This window comes from Galeopterus variegatus, unplaced genomic scaffold (genome assembly GCF_000696425.1).
Source record: "Galeopterus variegatus unplaced genomic scaffold, G_variegatus-3.0.2 Scaffold466, whole genome shotgun sequence".
Taxonomy (NCBI): Eukaryota; Metazoa; Chordata; class Mammalia; order Dermoptera; family Cynocephalidae; genus Galeopterus; species Galeopterus variegatus.
This window is the reverse complement of record NW_007726577.1, coordinates 222416-233578: the sequence shown is the minus strand read 5'-3', so window position 1 is coordinate 233578 and position 11163 is coordinate 222416. Positions and strand designations below refer to the sequence as shown.

The window sequence follows — 11163 nt, the reverse complement described above, 5'->3', positions numbered from 1 at the left end:
TTTTTTTTTTTTTTTTTTTAAGTTTATATATATATATATATATATATATATATATATTTTTTTTTTTTTTTTTACAAATATGACCTGTAAGCGGATCTCAACCCTTGGCTTGGTGTTGTCAGCACCACGCTCAGCCAGTGAGCTAATCGGCCATCCCTATATAGGATCTGAACCCGCGGCCTTGATGTTATCAGCACCGCACTCTCCCGAGCCAGCCACGGCCCGGCCCTCAAATATATATTTTTAATTAAGCTTTTTTTTAAAAAAAAAAATTTAAGTAACAGGTACTTAGCATTTCACCAAATGGACAGAACCAAAGATAGAGTGAAAATTAAAAGTTCCCATCCCCGGGGCTGCTTCTGAAAACAAGTTCTGGAAACGAGATGCAGGAAACTTTCTAGGTGTATACAAATGTATGCATGAATAGAATTGTCATTCTGTGAGTAGCTGTTCTCCATCATTGGGGAGTGTGTGTCATGTGGCAGGACGATAAAGGAAATAATACTGGTTTTGTAGTGCCTTGGCATCCGAGTTCTCCCTCCATGGTCTGCTTGGGGCTGGGGCTGGTTCCGACTGTCCCTCAGCGCTTTGGGGGTGTCGGATGTGAGTGGAAAGAACACGGGCCCCACCCTGGAGGAGGCTTTGGATTTGAAGTGACATTCCCCAAGAAGTGTTGAGGGATGTATTGGAATGGGCCCTGAACTGACTCCCAGGTTATTTGGATTCTTATCCAGGCTCTGTTGGCTGGAACTGTGCAGGGTGGGGGTTCTCACCTGCAAAGTGAGGGGCTGCATGATCTCAGGCCCTGCCAATGTGAAGAGGTGGTGGTTCCAGGAAGCAGGGTTTCGCCTCAAACTTTGTTGCTTACTGCACCTCACTCTTACACATACTCGCGACAAGGGCCTGCAAACTCTTTGTCCCCAGATTGGTGGCCTGTTTGTTGTTTGGCCAACTTGGCTGTCACCTGGGGCTCAGAAGCATTCTTTAGTAGAAAATGAGGTCCTAATGGCTCATGTGAACTACCATGGTACCTTTAGGTCATCTGAACGACATGGCCTTGTTTTCTCCTCCTCTCCCTTCTCTCACCTGCTTCCTGTCACTCCTGAACCCACGGGTTCTACTACGAAGCTATGACTTGGCCTTGATTTTGGTAGGATTCCCAGAGTAAAGGACTCTCATAGTCACAGACGTGCCATTACTGGTGTTGTCCCATCTTAAGAAAATTGTCACCCCACCAATTTACCAGCCCACGTATTTCCCCCCTTATCTCTCCCATTCTCAAGAAACACATAGATAGGTTCCTGTTCAGCTGACATTTTCTTTTTTTTTTTTTTTTTTTTAAAAGATGACCGGTAAGGGGATCTCAACCCTTGACTTGGTGTTGTCAGCACCACGCTCAGCCAGTGAGCAAACCGGCCATCCCTATGTGGGATCCGAACCCGGGGCCTTGGTGTTATCAGCACCGCACTCTCCCGAGTGAGCCACGGGCCGGCCCTCAGTTTCACTCAATATTATTCTCTCAAGGTCCATCCATGTTGTTGCAACTGGCAGTATTTCATTCGTTTTTCTTTTTTTAAAGATGACCGGTAAGGGGATCTTAACCTTTGACTTGGTTTTATCAGCACCACGCTCAGCCAGTGAGCGAACCGGCCATCCCTATGTGGGATCCGAACCCGGGGCCTTGGTGTTATCAGCACCGCACTCTCCCGAGTGAGCCACGGGCCGGCCCTCAGCTGACATTTTCTGAACACCACTAATCACATTCTAGTTCCTGTACTAGGGGCTTTCTTTCCTTTGTTTTTCAAAAAAGTTAATTTACACTCAAAATATACATAGCAAAAATCACTCATTTTGGTATTCAGGTCTATAAGTTTTGATAAATGCACTGAGTCATGTGTCTGTCGCCACAGTCAAGATGCAGAACAAGTCCATCACCCCCAAAATTTCCTCTTGCTGCCCTTTTATGGTCTTCCAGCCCCTACCACTGATCTGTCCTCCACCTCTTTTGCCTTTTCCACAATGCCCTATGAATGGAACTATACAGTAGAGAGCCTTTTTCTTTTTTTTTTTTTGGCGTCTGCTTGGTACAAGGATTGAACCCTGGACCTTGGTGTTGTCAGCACCACACTCTAACCAACTGAGCTAACCGGCCAGCCCCCAGTAGGTAGCCTTTCAAGTCTGGCTTTTTCCATTTAGCATAATGCATTTGAGATTCATTCATGTGTTGAGTGTATCAACTGTTGGTTCCTTCTGTTTATCACTGTGTAGCATTCAATTGTGTGGATGTGCCATACAAAAAAACAAAAAACAAAACAAACACATGGAAGAATGGATTTTGCTTATCAGTTCTTCCATGTGCTTTTTTGTTTTGGCAGCTGGCACATATTGGGATCTGAACCCTTAACCTTGGTGTTAGGAGTCTGCACTCTAATCAACTAAGCTAACCAGCCAGCCCCATGTTTGTTTGTTTTTTTATCAGCAGCTCCTTTGAGATATCATGTCCCCATTAGACAGAGGAACTAGAAATTGGAAGTGCTAAGTAGCAAAGCTAAATTTTGATCTAACCCTAAATCCAGGGTTCTTTCCCAACACACCCAGGAGCTGATTTGGCCAAATGACCCAATTAGCGTTTCTTCACTGTCCATCTGAGAGGTTGTCAGGGTTCTAGAGTTTCTGGAGAATTCCCGTTTAGAAGTGGATCTTTGGATCAAAGGAGAAGAGAAGTTAATGAGTCACCATATATGCTCTGCTTTTCTGTCTGGTAACAAGCTCACCAGCATTAGGATGGTAGAGCTGCCCACACTGCATCCTGCTTAACAAAAGGTTGTCTCCGTTGGTCCCGGAGTTGACTGTGCTGGGTCTGACAGGGAAGTAATGTCACGCCTATCACAATAGGAGTGTGACAGGCCCATTTCATTCCCAGGAAGGAAAGACCTAACCCCTGGGCCTCCCTCTGCAGCGATGTCCGAGCTCAGTGACGAGGCCAGCGAGCCGGAACTCCTGAGCCGCAGCTTGTCCATGTGGCATGGGCCGGGAACGCAGATCAGCCGGGAGGAGCTGGATGTCCCCTTGGACCTTCACACGGCTGCCTCCATCGGCCAGTATGACGTGGTGAAGGAGTGCGTGCAGCGGTAAGAGGACATGGGAGCCTGCCTTCGCCCACACGACAGGGGCTTGCACCCAGTTGGAGACACTTACTGCATGTGGGATATGTCAGCCCCCCATCTCAGGCAGTTGAATGCTGACAAGGAAGGAAGACAAAGGCAGTTTAAACTTTTATCGTAGGCTTATAAAGAGTAATGCATAGTTTCGTTGAACCAGAGTAGTTTTGTGCTTTCCACTGATTGCAGAAATGCCAAAACAAATAAACAAACAAAACAAAAATAAAATTGGAAAGCGACACCCTGGGGCCTTCTTTTCCCAGAGGGTTCATTTGAATCCCTCATGCTCTCCTCTCCCCTCTAGCTTCTGCTGCAGAAGAGGAGAGAGGCCGAGCCTTTAGCTCCCTGCTGGGGATGGCCTCCTGACCCCCCTACCCACCTGCCAGTTTTACTAATCTGTGTACAAATAACGAAGTCCCAGTGCAACAAGGAGCCCATGGTGGGGCCTGTGGCTATGTATTGCTCACAGTACAATGTGACACTTCATGTAATTTTTGGAAAGGGTTTGTCTCCTCGCCTCCACCCCTGATGTTCCACCATGCTTCATGCTTCCTCTGTTTCCATTGCTCGTTTGCTACCTTGGTGCAATGGATCTCTGTCTGTGCCTCCGTGTGCCTTTTCCAGTTCCTGGTGAGCCAAGGCACAGTCTCGATGAATTCCCAGTTGTCAAGGCATAGCCATCACTTGCAAGCACTAGGCCAGTGGAGTACAGTTGCACCATCGGTAAAGGGTGGCCTGTGGAATTCCTTTACCCAGTGGCCTTAGGGATAAGTAGCTGAGTATGCAGTCAGCACACCCGCTCACAGCATCATCAAGGCCCCTGTTATACTTCTCTCCTTTGGAATTCACAGGCTCTTAAGTCTTTGGGTGTCCTGGTAAAGTGCATAGAACAGCTCCAGAGGAGAAGAGGTGAGGTGTTTGGGTTCTGACTAGGGTTTTGGCCCTAGCTGAGATGGAGGCCTGGTGACAGTAAGCACAGCCTGGGGGCCCGAGGGCAGCTGGAGGCATCAGAAGGGAGGACAGGGCTGAGGGAGGCCCAAGAGCCTCAGAGAGATGCCTTGCCTGGGGCAGATTCCTTTCTGTGTGAAACTAAGCACTGCATAGTGGTAGGTAGTGTGCACATAGACTGGGTCGCTTCGAGTCCCACTTCGGAGGCTCCTCCACACAGCTCTCCTGGCCAGTGGCTGCCACTGTGTTCCTGGAATCAGGACCTTCTGGAATGGCTGCCTGGGCCTGCATCCCTGAGTCAGAGTAGATGCTTGTGAATGGAAAGTAACTGCCTGGTGTGGCTTACTGTGTGTAGTCTGTTGTGAGGCACCCTCTGACAAGAAATGCACTTACACACCACTCATGCAGAAAAGGGCAGTTTATTCACTCCAGCTGGCCAGTGACCATCTCCCAAGGGGCAACCAAGGAAGAGCGGTCTTCCTTGGTCTTGTAGGGTTTTTAAAGGCAAAAACTACATCCTGTTAGCACACAGGTTTTTCCAGGTGCACAAAGCAAGATAGGGAGCTAGGTCACAAAGGCCAAGAACGAGCCGTTCGAGCAATCAAGCATACAAGTTTTCATTGTGTATGGCTCCTGTTTCTGTGCAATTGTTTTTTGTTTCTATGAGAAGGTCAGTGGTTTCTCATGCAGAAGTGGGGGTAGTCTGCAGGTCATACAGGGGGCAAAATGGAGTTACTTAGGTTAAGCAAGCAATTTTACAGAAGCAGCGTATGTTATGAGGGTGTAGGGAGCTCTATTTCATTCCCAATTCCTCTTTAGGAAGGAATCAAATCGTTGATTCATCGGTACTTAATTTGTTGTCCTTAGTATGTAAGACAAGGAGTTTGACTGTACTCATTAACCAAGGTGACCAGGAAAAAGATTTTTAAACCAATTTTTATTATTACTATATGACTCTTCTCTTTTTTAATTTGTTTTCTGACTAATGCAAGGCTGTCTGTAATAACACCTGAATGGTTGGTATAGAAACAACAGGTTTTTCTAGAGCTACATATAATCCACCTTGTTGGTCTGATTGTATGGATTATATATGGGTGCAGCTGCTGCTACACATTCAGATAGGTCCAGCCTCTGTGTAGGACACAATGACCACAGCAAAGAGGAAAAAATTAACTTTTTACAACATTGTCAGATTGACCACTTGGTGTAAATATTTTTATCAAAGCACTTTACATTTTAAAATTGTTATTTAATTGGAAAAACTCTCAATAAACTAGGAATAGAAAGCACCTTTCTCAATCTAATAAAGTACATCTACAAAAAGCCCACAGCTAACATCATACTTAATGGTGAAAAACTGGGTGCTTTTCCCAAAAACTGAGGAATAAGGCAAGCATGTCCAGTCTTGTCATTTTTATGCAGCCCTATGGCCAGCATTGTATGCTAGCCAGTTTACTCATGACAAAGAAAGAGGTCCAGATTGGAAAGGAACAAGTAAAACTGTCTTTATCCATAGACGGTATGATTCTGTGTGTAGAAAATACTGAGGAATCCATACAAAAAGCTACTAGAACTAAACATGTTTGGCAAGTTTGAGGACCTGAGATTAAAATGAAAAAAGCAATTGTACTTCTGTATACTAGCAATGAACAGTCTGAAAATGAACTTAACAGTTTCATTCACAATAGCATTGAGGAGAATAAAATGTTTAGGAACAAATTTAACAAAAGCATGCAAGACTTGTCTGTTGAAAACTATGAAATACTGCCAATAGAAATTAAAGACAATCTAAATAAATGCAGAGACATTTCATGTTCACGGACTAGAACACAGTATTGTTAAGATGCCAGTTTTTCCCAATTTGATTGATAGATTCAATGTAACCCCCCTCAAATTTCAGGAGGCCTTTTGCAGAATTGACCAATTGCTTTTGTCGGTGGGTAGGCCTCTCTGACCAAGGGGTGAATATGGCATAGACTAAAGAAGGTTATGGTTAGTGATTTCAGCAAGTTTATCATCTCTGAGGCAGGACAACAGAGAGGGTGTAATTCCTTGTATGTAGGAGGTGCGTTTAGTCCTTAGGAGGGCAAAGGGAAGGAGGCTCACCCAGTTCTCACCAGTCTCTAGTTTTAATTTGGTAATTGTTTCTTTTCTTTTATTTATTTATTTATTTATTTATTTATTAAAAGATGACCAGTAAGGGGATCTTAACCCTTGGCTTGGTGTTGTCATTACCACGCTCAGCCAGTGAGCAAACCAGCCATCCCTATATAGGATCCGAACCTGTGGCACTGCACTCTCCCGAGTGAGCCAAGGGCCGGCCCTGTAATTGTTTCTTTTAAAATCCGATTTATTCATTCTACCTGTCCTGAACTTTGTGGCCTACAAATATAATGTAAATTCCAATTTTATTTATTTATTTATTTATTTTTTCCTTTTTGTCTTTTTTTTCATGACCGGCAACGGATCACAACCCTCAGTGTCGCGCCCGTACCGGACCGGGACCGGCAACGGGATCGCAACCCTCGGTGTTGCGCCCGCACCTCGCTCAGCCAGTGAGCAGCGGTCTGTATGTGGGATCCGAACCCTCGGCGGGAGCACCGCCACACTCCCAAGCGGCGCACTGTAGCAGTGCGCCACCGGGCCGGCCCCAATTTATTTTTAATGTTTTAGCTAATAATTGGGAAATTTGGGTTGTGAAAGCCAGGCCATTGTCAGACCCCAAGGTCACAGGTAGGCCAAATCTGGGGACAATTTCTCATAACAATTTTTTTTAGTGTTATCTGAGCGGTTTCAGTTTTGGTAGGAAAGGCTTCTACCCATCCAGAAAAAGTGTCTGTGAACATCAAAAGGTAGCGATACCCGTATTGTCCAGGTGTTACCTCGGTGAAGTCAATCTCCCAGTGTTCGCCAGGGTTGGTTCCTTGCATTCTGGTTCCAATGGGCAGCCTTAATTTTGGCCCTGGATTTACTTGTGAACGAATTTCATATCTGGTAACAATGTCTTTTGTTATTTTGTCAAGATCTTAGATGTAATCATATTTTTTAAAAGTTCAGTTAATTTTGTGGATCCAAGGTGTGTTTCTTGATGTATGTATTTAATTAGCAATCTGCCTAGAGCCAGTGGCAAATAAATCCTGTGGTCTGGCAGAATTTTCTAATTCATGGCATTGTTGGAGGCTTTTAAGATCTTAGCATGTTTTACTTCTTCTTTAGTATAACGGGGGGTCAATGGCAATTGAGGTGCCGGAACAACTATTAAAGAGTCAAATGGCCCCACTGGTTTTCATGTCGCCTCTTTGGCAGTCAAATCTGTAGCAGCGTTGCCTTGGGTCTCAGACGAGTTATCTTTCTGGTGCCCTGGACAATGTATGATGGCCACTTTTTTTGGATACCATATGGCCTCAAGGAGGGCTAGTATTTTGCTTTATTATTTATTTATTTTTTAATTTTAATAGTCCGCTCTGTTTGTATAAGGCCCTGTGAATATGGGCAGTGCAAAAGCATATCTGTTGTCAGTATATATGTTAGCAGTTTTATCTTTTCCATGCTTTAAAGTCTGTGTGTGTGTTAGGGCTATGAGTTCAGCCTTTTGAGCAGATGTTCTTTGGCTTAAGGCTTGAGTCCAAATGACCCAATCTAAAGTTACCATGGCTGTCCCGGCATACCTGATTCCATTGGAGAGGAAACTGCTTCTATCAGTGAACAGCATTTTATTAGGCTCTGTCCAGGGCACATCAGTCAGGTCAGGCCAGAGGCCTCGGAGAGTCTCGATTGTTTTGAGGCAGTCATGGACAGGCTCGGTTGGGTTGTCATCCGGGAGGAGGGTAGCCAGATTTAGAGCTGTGGTTTTTAGGAGCTGATCTAGAAGTAAAGACTGATACTGGGTGAAGCAGGAGTTGGTGAGCCAATGTTCAGGTGAAGAGAGTGTACACAGTGGGGGGGCCACTAAGCATATGTCTTGTTGACCTCTTTTACTAGTAAAGCAGTTGCCATTATGGCTTAGAGACAGGTTGGCTATCATGCGGCTACACTGTTCAACCTCTTGGAGAAGTAGGTGATAGGCTTCTTCTGTGGTCCCAGGGCTTGGGTGAGCACCCCCTTGGCAGTGCCTCACATCTCGGCAACAGAGAGGCTGAAAGGCTTCATCAAATAAGGTTGGGGAATTTTTAAATCCTTGGGGGAGGTGAGTTCAAGTTAATTGTCCAGAGTATCCTCCCCCGGGGTCAGTCCATTCAAAGGCAAAGAGAGGTTGGCTTACTTGGGCCAGCAGGAGGCTGAAGGAGGCAGCCTTAAGATCTAGCTTTTTGGTTTGTTTCTGTTCTGGACTATCGCTGTCATTAAAGACCCTCTGGGCAATTTCAACCAGCTCAGATAACAATTTCCCTTTAAATCCTTCCTGTCGTTGAAGCTTTCTCCTAATGTCTGGGGCTGACTGGGTAACAAAGGCAATATTTATCGCCCACCAGTTCTCTGGGGTCTCAGGGTTCACAGGAACGTAGGTCCTGTAAGCCTCCATTAGGCTTTCCAGGAAAGCAGTGGGGGTTTCGTTTGGTCCCTGAATAGTTTCACTTACTTTTGATAGGTTAGTGGGCTTCTGGGCTGCTGTGTGGAGTCCCCTAAGAAGAGTGTAGCGATACAGGTTGAGAGCCCCCTTACCTTGGTCTGTGTTTGGGTTCCACCCAGGTCTGTTAGAGGGGAACACATATTCGAGGCAAATGGGGTCATCAGAGGGTCAGCCATTGTGACTGGTAATAGTTTTCAGGGTCTCCCTCCAGATCCACTTGCATTCTTCTGACGTGAAGAGAGTCTGCAGGAGCTGCTGACAATCATCCCATGTAGGCTGGTGGGTAAAGAAAAACAGTCTCCAGGAGGGAGATAAGGCCCTGAGGTTTTTCTGAGAAAGGAGTTCCAGGATCAGGTAGGGGAGTGAGACAGGGGTTTGGATGAACGTCAGGGAGAGGCAGTGCCACTCCGAGTATGCACAGGGAAAGATCAGGTGGGGGAACAAGAGGGGGGTTTGGAGGAATGGCAGGGAGAGGCAGTGCCACTCCGAGTATGGGAAACAGGCAAAGAAAGTCCAGAAATACACCCATAGTTCTGGCCAATTGGTTTTTGACAAAGTTGCCAGACCTAAATGTTGACTCTGACAACTGTTACACTGTGGAGTTAATAAGACTGTATTTTTTTTTTTCCTTTTTGTCTTTTTTCGTGACCGGCAACGGATCGCAACCCTCAGTGTCGCGCGCCCGTACCGGACCGGGACCGGCAACGGGATCGCAACCCTCGGTATCATGCCCGCACCTCGCTCAGCCAGTGAGCGGCCGGTCTGTATGTGGGATCCGAACCCTCGGTGGGAGCGCCGCCGCGCTCCCAAGCAGCGCACTGTAGCAGTGCGCCACCGGGCCGGCCAAGACTGTATATTTTTTAAAGTAATGAACAGCGTATGCTTTCTTAACTGCCTAATTCACATTTTTCTGAGGTGTTTTGTCAGTTAATACTTTCAACCAACTTAAAAGTAATGTTTTCCCCATGAGTGGAAAGAATGCAAACAGACCTGTGTTTAACAATAAGGTCAGCATGACATAAAGTAACAAAAGCCAATTAATCAAAAATGAGGTTGACATTCTGGGACTAATCTAGCAGTCCAACAGTGTTTCAAATTCTTTTCTTTGGTTACTGTATATTCAGAGATTAAATCATTGCTGTTATGAACTACTGCTGTTTAACTTATCATCAGCCTTCCCCAAATTTCTAAATCTTCTCCAGTGAAGGGAGAAGAAATTATTAAAGGAAATACTCTTAGCTTATTTTCAATTTTTAAAGCCACCTTGGGTCTTCAGAGGCGTCAGAGAGTACGGGGGGTGGGCGCTGTAGGGGAGGCGCTCTTCTTTGGAGAAGCTGGAAGAGAAGGCTTAGTTAAAAGCACAGATGGTGTTCTATTTCCATTCACCTTGGGACATTTTTTATGGCACCTTTTTCATCATGATGGCTTGTCAGAGATTATGTCAATCCAAACCTGTATGTAAGGGGGTTGTCCCATAGATCTGTTTGGAGAAATTTATCCCATTTGTAATATAAGACCACAGTTAATGACACACAAAAATACACAACTGGCAATACACGAAAGACAAAGTGGCCATGTCCAAAATTACTCAAAGATATCCACAGACACAACAATCACAACAACAAAGACGAACACGAACAAGAAACACAGAAACACAATTCCTATTGACTTGCAAGTCCCAAATACACAATTTCTATTGACTTGCAAGTCCCAAATATATAATTTCTATTGACTTGCAAGTCCCAAATCCAAATCACCACTGGGCTCAGCGATGTCTCAGGAGCCCATAGGGGAATTAATGCTGCGTCCAGCTTCCCATAAGTCCAATCATTGGTGCACCATCCCTTACTGAGATCTCACCTACCTGGGGAGTGAATAAAGTGTCCCATCTGCCTCCAGGGAGAAGAGGAGGAACAGCTTCTCTATTTTCTCCTAGGAGATAAGTGCAGGGAGGGATATACTTCCTAGAGAAACAATCTCGCTGGGGCCTCCAAAATGTTGTGAGGCACCCTCCCACAAGAAATGCACTTACACACCACTCATGTAGAAAAGGGCAGTTTATTCACTCCAGCTGGCCAGCGACCATCTCCCAAGGGGCAACCAAGGAAGAGCGGTCTTCCTTGGTCTTGTAGGGTTTTTAAAGGCAAAAACTACATCCTGTTGGCACATGGGTTTTTCCAGGTGCACAAAGCAAGCTAGGGAGCCAGGTCACAAAGGCCAAGAACGAGCCGTTCAAGCAATCAAGCATACAAGTTTTCATTGTGTATGGTTCCTGTTCTCATGTAATAATTCACTGTGTATGGCTCCTGTTTCTGTGTAATTGTTTTTTGTTTCTATGAGAAGGGCAGCGGTTTCTCATGCAGAAGGCGGGGGTAGTCTGCAGGTCAGACGGGGCAAAATGGAGTTACTTAGGTTAAGCAAGCAATTTTGCAGAAGCAGATAGCATACATTATGAGGGTGTAGGGAGCTCTATTTCAAGTTCATGAG

General features: G+C 45.4%; 1 protein-coding gene across 5 annotated transcripts in view; it reads left to right on the top strand.

The window, feature by feature from the left end:
• The first annotated feature begins 2961 nt into the window (after positions 1-2961).
• The window catches only part of ANKS3 (ankyrin repeat and sterile alpha motif domain containing 3), a 34068-nt gene continuing 25866 nt past the window's right edge, over positions 2962-11163 (top strand). For all 5 annotated transcript variants that reach the window (XM_008569108.1, XM_008569106.1, XM_008569109.1 and 2 more), the window contains exon 1: positions 2962-3131. In XM_008569108.1, coding sequence (XP_008567330.1) covers positions 2962-3131 — 170 coding nt within the window. The remainder of the gene's footprint in view (positions 3132-11163) is intronic.